This window comes from Salvia hispanica, chromosome 2, assembly GCF_023119035.1.
Source record: "Salvia hispanica cultivar TCC Black 2014 chromosome 2, UniMelb_Shisp_WGS_1.0, whole genome shotgun sequence".
In the NCBI taxonomy this organism is placed as follows: Eukaryota; Viridiplantae; Streptophyta; class Magnoliopsida; order Lamiales; family Lamiaceae; genus Salvia; species Salvia hispanica.
The window spans coordinates 18,320,436-18,338,171 of NC_062966.1; the positions used below are offsets into that span (position 1 = coordinate 18,320,436).

Genomic DNA, 17,736 nt, shown 5'->3' on the forward strand with positions numbered 1-17,736 from the left:
CCTAATTAACTGATGTAATGTGAAACTGAAAAGAGATTGTTAGTTTGGTCAATCAACATTAATTCTCGACTAGTTTGTATTTCTAATTGTCAAATAATAGAACTGATTAAATTCCAGCCTTTTTTATCAATTTACAATTCCACATTATAGTAAGTAGTACTATTTCTTAAGTACTGACACCTCACGCCTGACGACATACACATATTTTATCTACTACTACTACCTTGTACTATTACCAAAATACACAAAATTCTAGTTCTAGACGATAAAAAAAATTAGATTTTTCGTGGTATAAAAAGGAAAGGAAAGTAGCAAGGAATTTACAATTGATAGAATTTGGGATGGGTCAATTGCGCCGCCATAGAATCATTCTTCGTGGAAACTGAGATTAGTCTCATTCGGCTTCTTATATATAATTACTTCCATTCTCTCATCTCATCAATCTCTCTGCTGATATTGATATGGCGTCGAGTAGTAATTCGTCATGGGCGGATCAATGGGATACTCAATCACAGCCTGTGTCCACCTACACCACCTTCTCCCATTCCGGCAGCTCAACATCTTCCAAGCTCGACAAGACCAAGGCGGTGGCTTCCTCCGCCATCAAGAAGTTTAAGGCCGCAGCTACCGCCGGTCTACACTGGATGAAGAATAAGTACCATAAGGCTACTCACAAGCAATAAATTATTTTGTATCAAAAAATCTAAACATTATTTTGTATATACATCGTTTCATTGTTTCAAGGTACAGATGATAGATCTACTGAATTTATTTATGTAATTTGCCTTTGCTTATTGGATATACATTGTACATACTTGGAACCAATGCGTGGACAATTTTTATGGTACACAAATAGACAAAGATTTGAATTGTGTTTATTTTAATTTTATATTCAAACACTCCTCCTTCCCTTCTATTTAGAGGTGGTCAAGGTTTATGGTTCCGGCGGTTAACCGGTGAAACTGTAACTGGCAGTTATGGTTCCGAACTGGAACCGTGAGAATTTACCAAATCGTCGATTTTAGAATCGTGATTCAGTTCAGGTTTGAAAGTTTCTGAACCGAAATCGTGCTGGAATCGCCGGTTCCGGACGGTTCCAAACAGGAACTGCGATAAACCGCTGGAAAACCGAGCCAGAACCGCAACCGTCGAAAATAGCCGGTTCGGAATCGTGAAAACCATAAAGAACCGCCGAAAAGCCGTCGGTTCGGAACCGAAACCGAAACCAGGGGTTTTGGAACAAGGACCCTAACCGCAAAACTCCCTCGCGGTTCGGTTCTGGTTCGGCAATTTCCAAAACCGGAACTGCCAATTCCGGAACCGTGGGCACCTCTACCTCTATCATCAAAGAGTACATTGTTTTAAATTCGATTCCTCCGTGACACGACCTTTAAATTTAAATTTATTAATCAAAAAAATTGTAAATAGATCGTCTTCATCCACAACACGCATAAATGCTACTGCTATTTTGTAGTAGGAGTACTAAATTGGAGGAGTACTATTTATAGAACTAAATTTTCTGCACAACAAAATTTCACCAACAGAAAAGTAATATTACTCTCTCCGTTTCTTCATAGTTGAGTCATTTTTCCATTTCGAGAAGTTTCTTCATAGTTGAGTTATTTCCATATATGGTAACTATTTTCTCTTTCTTACTTTATTCTCTCTTACTTTACTCTCTCTACTTTATTCACTTTATACTTTATTCTCTTTACCTTTTCCTCTATCTAACTTTTTTATCTATTTATTTAACACACTCAATATTCATTTCTAAAACTCCGTGCCGAAAAGTTCCGCCTCAACTATGAAGAAACGGAGGGAGTACTATTTTTTGATATAATGTTATAAAATTCTAATAGTATAATTTTGATAATAAAATATTATTTAATTAATAAGATGTTCTTCTTGTAGTTGAATTGATAGATTGAGAGTTAGATTGAATTAAAATAGTGGAAAATGAGAAATCTTTATTAGTCATCTTTTTTATTTAAATAAAACTATTTAATATTTAAAATATACATATAATAATTTTTGTGATATGCACGGTAGACAAATCTGATTTCTGCAATTAAGTTATAGTAATTGGATCGTAAGATTTTGGAGTCAAGGGCAATATAATGGGCATTAAGAGTTGAACACAAAATTTCTCAAAAACTTGTCTTTTAATACCTCAATTTTAACAAAAAAAAAACACTTTATTAGTTAAGTGGTCTTACGTTTTTTTCTTTTCTATCAATACGAACGTATTTGCATTGCTGGAATTGACTTCATTGTTTTTGGTCATACTTTAGAATATGAAATTCTCAGAGAAGAATCAAACTTTTGGGAAAAGTTAGCACCGCCTATATATATAGAATCCTATTCTTTTATTTCTATAATGTTAATATAAATGTAGTTTTCGTTCTATTCGTAATCACGAATACTATAGAAGGCCGTCCCCTACACGAAGGAAATACCTCCTGCCGTGATGTCGCCTTCGACAAAATAATACTACTATTAATACTCAAATTTGAAATAATCTAGCATACAAAAAAAATCATATAAATAGTAACGTTTCGCATTTTCCCTTTTTTTTTCTGTAAAATGCCAAATCATCAGTACTCACCAAACAAGATTAAAAAAACTAATGAATATCTTGAACCTTTTTTTTATAAAGAAGGGACATGTCACATGCGTACACATTGATTCTTGGGGATGAAATTATCATTATATATACATTATTCACCTCTTTATATCTAAATTTTGACTGTAATTTCTAAGTATGGCTATCCAACTCTGATTTTATCATATTAATGAGTTATACTTTGTTTCTTATTTCATGGACCGTATTATTACTATTCACAATTATATTACTTACTTTATATCTTATTTCATGGACTGTATTATTACTATTCACAATATATTTATAATTAGCTAGTCCCCCCTAAAAGAATATTGTTTATCATATTTTACAAAATTATTCCTCTTCATTGCTTTACACATATTCATCAACAACGATCAATCATATAAGGAATCGTGTAATATTTATATCATTATCATTATTATTACTAGTATTATTTTTGAAGGAATCATCATTGTTATTTGAGAATCAGATAATAAATTATTTGAAATAAAAATACATTTCTCCGATATTGACCGAATTAAAAACACATTCCTCACATATATTCGAGAAAACACGCAAACGCCTAGTTTCCTTTTGTACGCACATAGCGCGTTATTTAGTCTAAGCAAAAACGAATTACAATGTACTAATAAAATAATAAAAAAATACGTGGCCTCTCCATATAAAGCTCCCAATTAAAACCCGTCTTCTCAAAACCCAAATCAAAACCACAAATCCGCAAATTCAGCTCGAAAAATCAATCCATGGCATATGAAGATAATCCGTGGGGCGGAAACACGAACGCTCACAATCCGGCGCGGCTGGGCGGAGCGCCGCCGACGCTGACGGATAGAGTCGGCCACACGTTCGGCAAGACTAAGGTGGCGGCTTCCACCGGATTCGGGAAAACCAAGGCGGTGGCCTCCGTCGGCTACGAGAAATCCAAGGTCGCCGCCGGGAAAATCAAAGTTGGCGCCACCGTCGGATTCAATTGGATCAGACTCAAGTACAAGAAAAGCAAGCTCGCCAGAAAGTAGATCTAACAAATTGAAGAATTACTACTCAGTTTTGATCGCTTCTTCGATCAATTAGCTAGGTTTGATGTTATCGATTCCTTTGCCTTTCTTTTCTTTTTCCAATTTTTGTCATCATATGTATAACTCTGACATTCTGTTTTCTACGATTCATTTCCGTTTGATATATAATATTGTTTGATTTTGTATATTTTCATCTTGCATGTTTGAATTCTAGTTCTTACCGTGAGCTCATTAATCAATTATTACGGGAAATTAGCTTACGAGATCTGCAATCGAATTGAAATTGATCGATTTATTTACTCAACTTTTTCTCGACGGAGTTTAGATGGGGGAAGGCATCCACTTACCTAATTGAGATAGGTTTGGAGAAGTTGAGAGAGATAGATTAACTTTTAAGTTTGCTTATTTGTGAAGAAAGAGTATTACTACCTACATTTAAAAAAAAATTCGTTTGTCACAAATTTTAATGTATAATTAATATCCATTTTGATGGTCCCACTGCAATTGGTTAATTTCCTCTTTTAGTGAAAAAAAATAACAAAACAATTTTCCTCTATTACTATATAACATCTCTATTATTTTATCATCTTATTTATTTTATTCGCTTTTTATCTCTCTTACTTTTTTCTCCTCGCATACTTTATTCACTCTATTTTAATTCCAATAAATATCATTTACTTAAATTTTGTCTTCAAAAAAAATTCATCATTTGTAATGGAATAGATGGAGTACTATACTAATTACTAAGAAAAGAAGAGAAAATGATTAAAATAAGAGAGATGAAAAGAAAAAGTAGTGTTACTGGATTATAAACTATACTTTACTAAAAAAAAAAAAATTAAAAATTTCTACTTTTAAAAAATAGATCAAAATAAAAAATAGTTTATATACTTTTAAAGGACAAAGATAATATTTTCACTGTCTCATGTTACCCATACTCTTTTATTTCAACTCGTTCAAACTGTTTACACTATTTATATTTTAAGTAAAAATTATAATATTTAATTAATATATTAGAGTAATAAGTATTTGAGTATTAAGCAATTTTTTATTATATTTAAAATTTTAATTTAATTATAGTAAAAAATCAATAATTAGGATATGAAAAAGTACGACGTTAAGAGAACGGGAAGTATAAGTTTGTTAGACGACGTCATCAACTTCTTTCTAAATAGAAGTGGGGCATTATTGGTTTAGGTAAAGCTTTGGGATGTCATTTTCTTCCTATCTAGCTAGGTAGAATTATACAATCTACCACTATTACTTATTAAATTTTGAACGACCTTATCATACCAAAATTTTCGAGCGAATTCTTTTTCGGCTCAATATAACATTAATTAATCCCAGGGAATTCTGAAACCACCTACAAATCTCAACAAACCCTTCTAGATAAGGGAAATGATAAATATACTCCGAATTTTAATACTCCATTTGTTAAGATCATAATTTTATAGCTTTGATTTGGTTTTAATCATAGCCTAAACTTTGAATAATGTGTCGATAGCCAATAAAAAAATAATGTCAAAGTTTGTGGCTAATTCTCTGTCATTTTATTTTAAGATTCGTTTAACTAATGTATTGAGCTTTAGCGGTCATATCAGGATGAAGATTTTGGCGTAATATTTGATATTTGGTTGAGCAGCGATGACAACCTTTACAGAAAAAGAATAAAGAACAATTATTCTTATAATTTTGTCAATTTTTCCTGTGAGTATTAAACCAAATTTACCAAATAATACGTCAGAATCATCATTGTGACATGGCTGACAAAATCCATTCATCAATAAAAAATATATATATTTTGAAACTATAATTATAAAGTAAAATAATCCAAAATTGAGATGTGTATATCTTTAAACAAATGGAAGTTAAGTAAATTATAATTGACCCAAGAAAAATAAAAAATAAAGTCGTATGATAATTTAATAATAATCTAGTGTTAAAATCTGGATATAAGTTTGATCAAATGAAAATTACGAATCTTAGTCTAAAGGATGTTAACATTAATGGTAGAGTCTTTAAGTTGGTCCTTTGCATGATTCCTTGCAGATATTTCATTCTTCACGTTGTTTCGAGATATGAGATCCCATGGCATACAGCTGCTAAGCTTGAATGATAGTGGATTGATAATTATTTTTTCTAATGCACCATCGTATTTGATAAATTGTGTAATTACTTGAAGATGATTAAACACACCACGATAACCAACAAACTCAACCTCCTCGATGTGAGGAAAAGCCCTACATATTCTGTCATCTCTCTCCCAAAGCCAAACATTACCAATCCAACCATCAGGCCAGTTACAATTACATAGGTTACTACACTTTTTGCTTGTCTCTTGGTGTGATGCCTATCATTCAACAAAGAGAGAGTAATTCATCACTATACATTCATAGTTAAAAGAGAATGAAAAATGAATAGATAGATACCTCTATCACAAATCTCTGCAAGAGAAGTGCAGGTGCCACACTTAACCATGGCAGGATTGAACACTTTTCACAGTAATCACAGCCAAGAACCACCACCAATTCCTTAAGATTAGGCATGATCTTCCCTATATTGTCCTGCAATATATCTATATATTAATTTATAAACATAATAACATAATTTACTGAAAATCAATCACAAAGTGCACCCCATAGCTAATTCTGGATGTGGCGTATATCTTGAGCTTGTGTAGTTGTGGAAGCAATAATCCAAACATGTCTAAAACTTTTTTGATATCTTTAAAAGAATCCAAACGTGGTGCCGCTTGAATCCAGAGCTCAGTAAGGAGAGGAACATGGACAGGCATGAAAACACAATGTGGATTACCCGCACCACCGTACTTGATGCAGGCAACCTCCGATTCAAGAACCGCGACTGATGTGAGGCTCCTACACTGGCTGATTTCTAGGCATTTGAACTCTGTTGAGGTGTTAACAACCTGAAGAGACGAAAGCTTGTCTATTTCGGACAACGACAGTTCCCCAATATATACACCACAGCCTCACCACTTACATCCACTGAATGCAAACTGAGTTTCTTCAGCAGCTTCAGATTGTCGGGGAAATTTGTTTGTATGGGAATGAGTAACGCTCTTCTATCGATGCGATCAAGACCAAATCAAGAGTCTCAACCTTTCTACTCACGGCGTAATTAAGCCAATCATCGATCCATAGTTTGAAAGATGAAGATAAATAAAATGACAATCTAAATTTCACAAGACAATCAGTGGAGGATTTCGGAAGTATGTGGATGAGTAGACGATCAACCCATCTAACATACATGCATTGTAACATATACATGTCATAACTCAGCTTTGGTAATGTTTCTAACCAATCTATATCTAAATTTAGTTTGGGTGAGAAGATCCATGAGTACCTCCATCGAGAACTAAGTACGCTAGTCGCAATAACTTCTTTTAAGCTCAATAAAGACAATATTATATCTAATATTTCATTTAGAAGCATGCTAATTCGATCAACCTGAAAAATATTACTATATTACAACATAAACAACAATTATTAGTAGTATATAAATATCAACAAAGAATATATCGTGTAATGAGATTATTAACATAAACAACAATTACTATCAACAAAGAATTTACTAGGTACTCTTCTTCAAGTCGGCTCCGTTGCACTATCGCCATTATTATTGAACTCTTCAACTACTACATATCCATAGAAAATTATTTTCCTATTTATTAGGTAGCAAATCTTTTAGAATATCGGTAACAGAAAAGAGGAGAGAGATTTATCCAATGGCTTTAATTTCGATACCATAGTTGAAAATACTTATCCATAATAAATCAAACATAGACGAGAGAGATTTATCCAATGGCTTCAATTTCCATCGCTGAAATCACCCTCAACTCCGGCACCGGCAAAATCCCCGCCTTGGGGTTTGGCACCGCCTCCGATCCCCCCGTCGATTCACTCACCACCAAAACCGCCGTTTTGCAAGGCATCGAGCTCGGTTACAGGCATTTCGACACCGCCGCACTCTACAACTCAGAGCAGCCACTCGGGGAAGCCATAGCCGAAGCCGTGGACCGCCGCTTGATCGGATCCCGCCGCGACTTGTTCATAACCTCTAAGCTATGGTGCACCGACGCTCATCCCCAACACGTCGTCTCAGCCCTCAACACAACCCTCAAGTAAATCAATTTTGCAAAATATCCACTTTACCTTTACCTAATCGGATTCGATTTGCAGGAATCTCCGTACAGATTACATCGATTTGTATTTGATTCATTGGCCGGTGAGTGCTAAGGCTGGAAAAGTTGAATACCCAATCAAAGCAGAGGATTTTGCTCCGATGGATTTTGGGGCGGTGTGGGCAGCCATGGAAGAATGCCACAGAATTGGGCTCACCAGAGCAATCGGAGTCAGCAATTTTTCTTCCAAGAAGCTTCTAGAAATCCTGGCCACCGCGAAAATCCCTCCCGCTGTCAATCAAGTGAGCCCTGCCTCCAGCTTAAACGATCAAATTTTGTAAAAGAAATTCAGCTTATTGTTTGAATCTGTATCATAAAAAGGTAGAGGTGAATCCATGCTGGCAACAAAAGAAATTGATACAGTTCTGCAAGGAAAAGGGGATACTTGTGGTTGCTTATGCTCCTCTAGGGGCATTTCGGACATTTTACGGCACCAATAGAGTAATGGAATCGCAAGTGCTTAAGCAAATAGCCGAAGCCAAGGGGAAAACTGTTGCTCAGGTGAATATGATTGAACAAAATCCTTTGACACCAATCCCTGTTTTACCCTTGTTTGGGATTGTTGAATTTGCAGGTGGCTTTGAGATGGGCATATGAGCAAGGGATTGGTGTGGTGGCGAAGAGTTTTAATAGGGAGAGGATGGAGGAGAACATGGGCTTATTTGATTGGTCATTGAGCAGTGAAGAAGTTGATTTGATTAGTGAAATCCCACAAGAAAGAGCATGTCTTGGAGAGGATTACACCTCTATCTATGGCCCTTACAAGACCATTCAACAACTTTGGGACGAAGAAGATATTTCGTAGTTAGTCTTGTCTTTTTCTCCGGATTGTCATCTTTATCCAATAAATGCACAATCATAATCTGTATACAATATTCTTGAGTTTATAAGCTTCTCAGCATCTTATAAGAGCTTATAAACTCAGGCATACGTAAACGACTTCATAATCTCCGCAAGATTGAATTAGGTACGGAGTTGCAGATGTCTTGGATTGGAGACTGAGAAAACATTGCGCTGTGGGATTTATCTCAGTGAGTTCTAAGTTCCCTTCTCTGAAACATATTAATGTTTAGTAAATTGATTTGCTTTAGTTGGCCTTCATGCTGCTTTTTTCAGTATAGTAGTAGTAAGTTAGGTGCTCCACTTGTTTATAGATGTCAAGCATTTTGCCAAGGTGGAACCATGACATTTATGAATGTTGAAAATTGTTGAACAATTGTGATAATGAAATAATATCTCTAAAGCTAAGATTTATTAATCAGGAGGAAGTTTTCAAGTTTATATATGTGCATATTAAACATCCCCAGCTACCACTCTTTTAGACACTATATTATTTAGCAAAAGAAATTTGAGTCATCATAAGTAGCATAATCATGTTACTAGAGACCAGTTGTACTAAAATGGAGGCCAAATGGAGTACATGGAAGCATGGCTTATGGAGTAGCTAGTTTCTACCATAACTATCACTATATTTGAAAGGAAACCTTGATCTCCATTGATTATTGGTATTTTCTTTTGGTATGAGTTTTATTTTCTGCTTCTTACTTCCTTTTGGTGTTTTGAAAGTTTTCTTATGAAACTGGGATGTTGGTATAAGTGCCATAGGATTTAATAAAACAATTGTACATGCATTGGTTGTGTGAGTGTTGTATCAATATTGTTTGGTTTTGGAACTTAACAAGAGTATCTTTTTATCATATTAAATATTGTTACTGACTTTGTATTATTTATCTTGAATAATACTCGGTGTTTATCTTGAGCGTGTATAGTTGTGGAAGCACTGATTCAAACATGTCTAAATTTCCTGTGTGTAGTTGTGGAAGCACTGATTCAAACATGTCTAAATTTCCTGTGTGTAGTTGTGGAAGCACTGATTCAAACATGTCTAAATTTCCTATGATGACACGAAAAGAATCCGAACGCGACTCCGCCCTAATCCAGAGCTGAGTAAGGAGAATAATATGGATTATGGACGAGAACGAAACGACAACCAACATTACCTACAACGATGTAATTGATGCAGTCAACCTCCAAGTCACGAACATCGGAGAGGTCCCAACAACCTCAAGAGACAAAAGCACGTCAGTTTCAGACAATGATAGTTGTTCAAGGAGACAGGCAGTTCCCAATATAAACACCACAAACCTTACCCCTCACATCCACATAATGCACTGAGTTTCTTCAGCAGCTTCAGATTATTGGGGAAATTCCCTTCTTTGTATGGGAAGGAGTAACGCTATTTTGATAATGGGATCAAGATCAAATCAAGAGGTTCAAACCTTTCTACTTATTGTGTAACTAATCCAATCATCTATTCATACTTTAGGAGATGAATATAAATAGAATGACAATATGAATTTGAAATTTCACAAGATTATTAGTAGAGGATTTAGGGAGTAGTAGATAGAGCAAATGAGTAACCCATCTAACTTACATACATTATATTATGATGTGTCTAACCAATCAATATCTAGATTTTGACTGGGTGTACTTCCATCTGGATGAAAGTATGCTAGTTGCAATAGTGTCTTTCAGGAGCTCTCAGTAGTTGAACTTTTCTCCTCCTCCTCTATAGAAAGAAAAGCTTTGACCGGTTTCTCACTCTAAACTTTGGAGGGGGGTGGCGGTGGCAGACAATCACTACGCCGCCCCCCAAGCCTCCGGTCACCGGTGGCAGACAATCACCGGCGAAGAGTGCACACTACCCCCTCCCGGCGCTCTAACTGACGGTACACTCCGCCGCTGACGCAAGACCGTTCAAGGACTCCCACCGGTCATGTAAAATACTTCGCGAAGCTCAATCTCTGGCCGTCGAGTTGGAGAAGCATCTCCGTCCCTTTCTTTCTTCTTCCCCGGGACTGCTTGTCGGCTCCATGCTAGCAACCGCGGTTAGATCTCCGACCAAGTGTGGTTTGTACTTCGACGCCATTTGCCGAAGCTAGAAGAAGAGTCTACCGGTGTTTTTTGGAGGAGGAGCTCTTTCCTCTCCCGGATCTCTATTGTTTCCCTCTTAAGACCGTCCCGTTTCAGTGGTGGTGGCTAGGCGGAGGCCCCCCGACCTTGGAGCGACATGTGTGTAGCCGGTCGGTTCTCGAATGGACAGTCGGAGGTTCTTGCGCCAGAGGGGCGGGTCTTGAATGTGACGCCGGACGCGCGAGGTTCTTGCGCCGGGAGGGGCGGGTCTTGAACTCGGCGCTAAATTTTCTTGAACTCGCGCTGTTTCTCCAAACGGACCCGAAGCCAACCCTGCTTCCCACTAAGATGGACGGAGTCCGCCCCCATCCCCGGAGGAGGCGACAAGGCGAAGGCCCCCTGTAGAACGAGCGCCATGTGCGAAGCCAACGGTTCTCGAGCTTTCGGCCGGAGTTCTTGAGCACGATGACATTCGCACCCCTCGCTTCTTCCAACGGTCCTGACGCCGCCCTAGCTTCCTACGGGTATGGCCGGCTCTTTTGAGTCACCACCAAGTAAGGGAGAGTCGAATCCCTCCATGGATACTCTCTGTGTTCGATTTTTGAGGTTTAAGGCTCAACGGCGAAGGTGCGCCATGACCGGAATCCAACGTCCGGCGGAAGTCCTTCAACTAATACACGCTTCGGAGCTCCAACAATCGCCCCGTCGCCGCCCTAGCCACCTCGTAGTCCTGCCCACGAGACAATCTAAGGGGAAGGTCATGAAACTCTGGCCTTCGTGGTCGGAGAAGGTTGCATCAATATCTCGCCGGAATCTCAAAGTGGTTGGGCGGCGAGGACTGGTGGCGAGACCAGTCTACCATCGCTTGCCGACAAATTGCTCGGCTGTCCGAGCCAGCTTGTCTTCATCCAGCACGGCAGAGATCTGCAGGCCTTTTCAGTCAACGCCTGCGCAAGACGACAAGGACGGCGCAGGCTGGTGCAGACACTGTGCAGAGTCCGAGGGGCGTGAAATGCATGCGCTCTCTCCACGCGCCATCCGAGTCACGGACTGGTATCAAGGACCACACCCGATAGGGCCGTCTCGCGGGAAAGAGACAAAGTCCCCCCACCACTCTCTCCACGCGCCAAGGGAACTCGGAGGGGTGTGGCTGGACCCGTGTCTCGGTGGTTCGTTGGTTTGGATAAAGGGTGAGGGTTCGTGTACCAATCGCAACCAACATCGTACATGTTGGCTTGCTTAAGATTGAAGTTGGGGTGTTGTCCCGCCAGGTCAAGGGTCCTTGGACGCCTTGAGGATACCACCATCTCCCTCGGCGTATACACGATCATGTGAAAGGGGCACGTGTAAGACGATACCTCAGCCCAAGGTTGCTCAAATTCTTCCATTTATGCGCTGCAGCGGAAGTTAAGGATCACATTTTGAATCCCCTATCTAGAGTTCGTGTACCAACCGCAGCCAACATCGGATTTGTATGGCGAGCTTAAGATAGGAGTTAGGGCGTAGTTTTCATGACCATGGGACCTATCCATGGCTATCCCACACCAAGACCATGATGTAAGGTCTTGTTATTTCTTGAGTAGTAGTTAGTGAATCGACCATGGGTCTGTCCATGGCGATCCCGCACCATGCTCTCGAGTTTCGGTGCACGTATCACTTCTCCCTCCAAGGGCCCGTCTCTCATGTAATTTCTTCGCATTTTAATTTAAATTATTGAAACACCCAAAAAAAAAATAACAATATAAATTTTAATATTTCATTTGGAAGCATGCTATTCGATTATCCTGAAAATATGATTTGATTTTTAACAGAAACAATAATTAGAAGTATATAATATCGACAACAAATTTACAGTGTCATTTTCGAGTCGCCTCCATTGCACTCACGCAATTTTTATTGAGCTCTTCGAGGTTTATTGTTTGTTGTTTTGTTATATTCACTCTTATTAGCGTTCAACTACAAACTATCTCCAAATCATGTTTATTTTATCATCCAAGTTTATTTTATTGTTCCAGCCTACAGTAATTAAAACTTTAAAAATAGTTATGAATATTATTGGGAAATTGGTCCATAAAATCATAAACTTTGCCTAAAATTTGGTATTTCTCACTAGCTTTAAAATTGGTATATAATATCACAAACTTTGCACTTTGTTTTGTATTCCCATGACATATTTATTTCTACTATATTGGGCTACCTTACGAGTTTTTTTTATCATACTTGACACAATTAAATTAACGTGGTTTTCAACGTGACTTCCTATCCTACATTTTTGAACTTAAAAGTAGTTTAAATATCATAAAACGTACTCCCAGTTGCCTACGTAAAATAAGATTTTGATGAAAATATTTAATTCTAGTGAATTTGAGAAATATCAAACAAAATGCAGAGTTTGAGAAATATTATATAGTAGTATAGTACCAATTTTAAACTTCATAGAAAATACCAAATTTTAGGCAAAGTTCATGGTTTTAGAGAAATATATCCCAATATTATAGTATAATGTAGGCATAGAGATCTCGGAAAATATTTACTATTTTTATTTGTTTTGGCAGCATATCTTTTATATTATCGGTTGCAGAAATATAATCTAAGGATAAATTAAATCTTCTTTTTCTTAAGAGAATATATGCAACGATATAAACGAAATCTTCTATTTCCAAAGATGATAAATACGATGGTCTTGGAGAAATATTTTGTACTACTAAAAAAAGAGAGAATATAAATAAATCTTTTTACGGAAGAAAAGGTCCTTCAAAATAATTTTGAAAAATAATTTTATTATCTATTTTCATGTCATAATACCTATTTTACAGTTTGCCCTAAAAATCAATACCTATTGTATTCATTTATATCTTTTGTCCAACAAAAGATCCTTTATTAAATAGGAGGAGTAACTCTGATTCGTTTAAAATCAATGCTGATTGTTTTTATTTATATCTTTTCTTCACCAAATAAAAGATCCTTTATAATATAGCAACTTATTTTCTATTTAAATGTGCTTATATATGAATCATATCGTAGAGTATATATAAACAGTTTTATGTAATGGTATGTCAAATTCCAAAAATAAAATGCATTAATTATACCATCATAAATGTCTTTGCAATAATGTGTTATCTTATTTCCAATTATGAAAAATTATTTCCTATTTAATTTGTTCAGTGCGATAAAAATATCGAATAAAGATTCTCATTTAATTACCCGCTACAGAATTTTTTATATAAATGCATGTTTGTGAGTGTGAATGTCCACAATTCTTGAAGACTCCTACAATTTAATTTAGAAATGGGAAAAGTAACCTTTTTTGCTGTGGTTATGCTTATATGCTTAAGTTTAGTGTCAGGTATTGTTTTTGCCCTTTTATAATTTCTCATCTATTTTTAATTTTTGTATGAGTATTTTCCAGCATTCTATATTACCAAATCAATAATATTGATTTTATTTACACGATTTAAGGTTGGAAATATTTCTAGCTTTCAAATTCAGTATTTCAGAACTAGTTTTATGAATTTCCACGTCTTGTTCAAGCTAATCATGATGGTTTACATATAAATTTTAAAAGTGCAGGTGCTAAAGATAACTGTACTTGGCAAGAAGATTCGCTTCATGGTACACCTTGTGACATAGACCATCAATATAAATCTTGCGAAGCTTCTTGTGAAAAGGCAGCTCCAAAGGGATTTAAGCTTGTTCGGCATCTTTGTGTTTATGAGTACACCTTTCCATCAACATATTGTGATTGTACTTATCGCCGTTGTTCAGGAGATTAGTAGCTTCATTATATATTCTAATTAATGTTCTCATACTAATTTGAGCATTTTATGAAACCATCAGTTTAGTATTAGTTACATTGTTTATTTACTATATAACCCTTTATTATATTTTAAATCTTAACAGAAAATCTAAACTTGAAAAATTAATTATTTCCTACTAAGAAGTGTATTTTAAGTTTACTATAGATTACACAACCGACCTAAGAAGTGTATATCATATATGTATTCAGTAGGTTGTTTGTAAACTTGAGGAAAAGAAACTGAATCAATTGTATACAAAAAGTTACTATATATCTCCACAAGCTCTCTAAAAGAAATAAAATTTATTGTAGGAGGGAGAAAAAATTCCCTATTCAAGGAATACCAAAGTAGCAATCCTACTTGGTATGTCCTACCAATAAATTTTTAACAAATGGAAATACTATATATCTCCAGTTCCAACTAGATGCATAAATTATGGTAATAATTTAAATATAACTACACAGTATTAAATAATATGGAAAGTTTATGCACATTCCATAACAGATGCACTATATATAAACATTTAATACAGTACTATATAATTGGGGATCACAGCCATTTTTATTATACTAGTAGCTTTAGTTTTTAAAATTTGTTAATTTAATACTTTATCATTCAACAATCATCTGTCGTATTTAAGTTTTTAAAGTTTTTTATATATTGAAAATAATTAATATAATAAAATCAATTTTTAGATCATCATCTTATTGTTATTATTATTGTTATTAATTCTTTTTATAATTTAATACAATGAATAATATTCATAATGTTACTATGCAATGATACAATAAAACAAGAGCTACACTATAATTATTACACTATATACTTAGTTTAATTTATACATATATAATCATTCATATTGTTATTTTAGTTTATAGTTTCCGCTAACAAAACTGAAGTTATACTTACACTTTTATTTGTCTAGATTATTTTGTATAAGTATATATTTATACATATTTGAGAAAAATTATAATTTCCTAAAATCTTAAAATAATTAATCATTTTTTTTATATTTACGTGTGAGATGATTGAAAATAATTGCAAAAATGAATAAAAATTAAAATATACAAGTTTTAAATATTTTTCTACTACAATACAAGGAACGTACATAAAGTTTTCATATAATTTAATTGCGTGCGGTTATATAGATTGTTTCCATAGTTTATATATCTAGTTGGAATTAGGGATATATATATTTCCATTTGTCACAATTTTATTGATATGACATACCAAGTAGGATTGTCAACTTGGTATTCCTTGACCATGGAATTTTTTCTCGTAGGAATAGAATCAATTGTATGCAAAAAAGGCAAAAGCTATATTTCCAAAAGTTCTCACTTAATTACGGCCATTGACACACACAATTTTACAATTTGAAATTCATCCTCCATCAATTATACAACAAATACTTCTTATGTTCCAACAAATTTATCAAAGCTACAAGTAGAATGGGGAATTTACATTATTCTCAGTAGTCACCCATTCTTCACAAATAAGTGAACATATAGATTATCTATATTTATATTAATAAATCAATGCCTGACATCATAGTAACGTATTTAATTCAAATAAGGCTAATTGGTCGGAAAAACATGAATTATTGTCAAAATTTGGTATTTTTCACAACTTTAAAATTAGTCGGATAAATTAATCAGAAACTTTAATGATTGAGCGAATTTCCTATGGCAATTTTATTATATTAATATTTATAATAATATTTTTGTTGTTTTTTCCATAAATCTCGTTTTATATATCCATAGATTTATTGATATACATGTTCGGAGTACAATCCAAAAAAATAATTCAAACTAAAAATGTTAGCATAAAATATAATCCAGTGCTTTGTACAATTACATTTAATCTTTTAAATGAAGATTCGCAATATATTTCGACCTAAATCGTCTCGTTTTACTGCACATAAAAATTAAACTTCTCGTAACACATTAAAGGGCCAATATAATATTTCTAACCGACAAATAAAATCTTTTTCACTTTCTCTAATTTTATTTAAAAAGTTTTACTAATGACATTGTTGTTATTTTTTCCAAAACTCCTTTTTTTTATGAGAAATAAAGAAATTAAACTCCCTTTTTATATATGCATAGATTGAATTGTAATATATTTGATGATACTTATCTAAAACTATATAAAAGGGCAGTTTGGCCTTATTTTTAAATATTTATAAGTTATGGGATAAATTTGGATATTTATAAATTTTAAGCCTAATTAATTATATAACATTTTTTAAAAAGAAATAAGATTAAAATGTAGGTTATGAATCTTTATGATTATAAGAGGACTATGATTTGTAACTTCCAATCATATCCATTATTCCGTTAATTTATTTTCAAACGCGAAACTGACAAAAAAAAATTGTAATGTAATTTATTGTGAACAACAGAGGTAAACCATAAGGAGTATAAAATTAGTGGCATGTCGTTTAATATTTATATACGAGTGTCGAAACAAGTATTCGTGGGTGCCCACATCCAATTTCGGGCGAAACGGCAGTCCCAATACCCGCCCCGCAGTGAGTCGGATATCCCACCCGACACCGCGGGTACCTGACCCAGCACAATTCTTTTTAATCTTTTTTTATATTTTATATGATTTGCACACTTCTACTCCTATATATCATCGATTTGATGCCGTGTAAGCTAGTATTAATCAACATCCCAGTTTAAGAGCAGGATCACCGGCCAGCTTAAGAGCAGCATCGCTTTAATTCATGCACAAACAACTAGTAGTTCAGAAGCCAAACATGAAGCAATTAGAATAGCATGGAAGATAGAGAGCACTTTCTTCAACACAAAGAGGCTGCCTGAATGGGTTTATCTGAATCTGCACACATATTCGTAAAATGACCTTAGTGAGAACTAGGAAGCTGCAGAAATTCAGCGTAATAGAGAAAGATAGAGACGTACTGGTATTCTAGGAGCATAGCCTGTTACAGATCTGATACATGAAGCTGCAAGATGACAAGCTTCTTCACAGTAATCGGAGAATACTGCTGGAACCTTGAGATCCTTTATTATTTCCTGTGTGAAATGTGAGAACTAAGCATCTATGTATACTCTATTTTGCTAAAAAGTTACTTACAAGAGTAGGTATCCAGCTCTTGTAGGCGGCAACACCAGCGTTTGGGGCAATGATAATATGAGGAAAAGAATCCTACACAAACAAATT

General features: G+C 35.1%; 2 protein-coding genes and 1 long non-coding RNA gene across 8 annotated transcripts; 1 reads left to right on the top strand and 2 right to left on the bottom strand.

Annotated features, from left to right (window-relative positions):
• Positions 1–5,537: 5,537 nt before the first annotated feature.
• On the bottom strand, positions 5,538–7,273 carry LOC125206401. The gene is made up of 6 exons (XM_048105659.1): positions 7,214–7,273; positions 7,003–7,106; positions 6,640–6,721; positions 6,275–6,565; positions 6,069–6,203; positions 5,538–5,989 (listed from the first exon to the last, which is right to left on the bottom strand). Exons 1-6 carry the CDS (start codon positions 7,271–7,273, stop codon positions 5,627–5,629), a joined length of 1,035 nt encoding a protein of 344 aa, XP_047961616.1. The 3' UTR covers positions 5,538–5,626.
• Positions 7,273–10,217, top strand: LOC125205405 (non-functional NADPH-dependent codeinone reductase 2-like). 6 transcript variants are annotated; one of them, XM_048104306.1, is made up of 6 exons: positions 7,273–7,780; positions 7,839–8,082; positions 8,162–8,341; positions 8,415–8,644; positions 8,766–8,871; positions 9,700–10,217. In XM_048104306.1, coding segments are annotated over exons 1-5 (975 nt in total). In that variant the 5' UTR covers positions 7,273–7,460; the 3' UTR covers positions 8,767–8,871; positions 9,700–10,217. The 6 variants fall into 6 exon arrangements, with proteins under 6 accessions (XP_047960263.1, XP_047960262.1, XP_047960267.1 ...); XM_048104305.1 differs by having other exon boundaries at positions 8,808–8,871; XM_048104310.1 differs by lacking the exon at positions 9,700–10,217 and adding an exon at positions 9,610–9,677.
• Positions 10,218–16,968: 6,751 nt separating this feature from the next.
• LOC125208279 lies at positions 16,969–17,726 on the bottom strand. Its single transcript, XR_007174081.1, has 3 exons — positions 17,650–17,726; positions 17,475–17,588; positions 16,969–17,391 (listed from the first exon to the last, which is right to left on the bottom strand). It is a non-coding gene; the product is annotated as an uncharacterized LOC125208279 (long non-coding RNA).
• Positions 17,727–17,736: the final 10 nt, after the last annotated feature.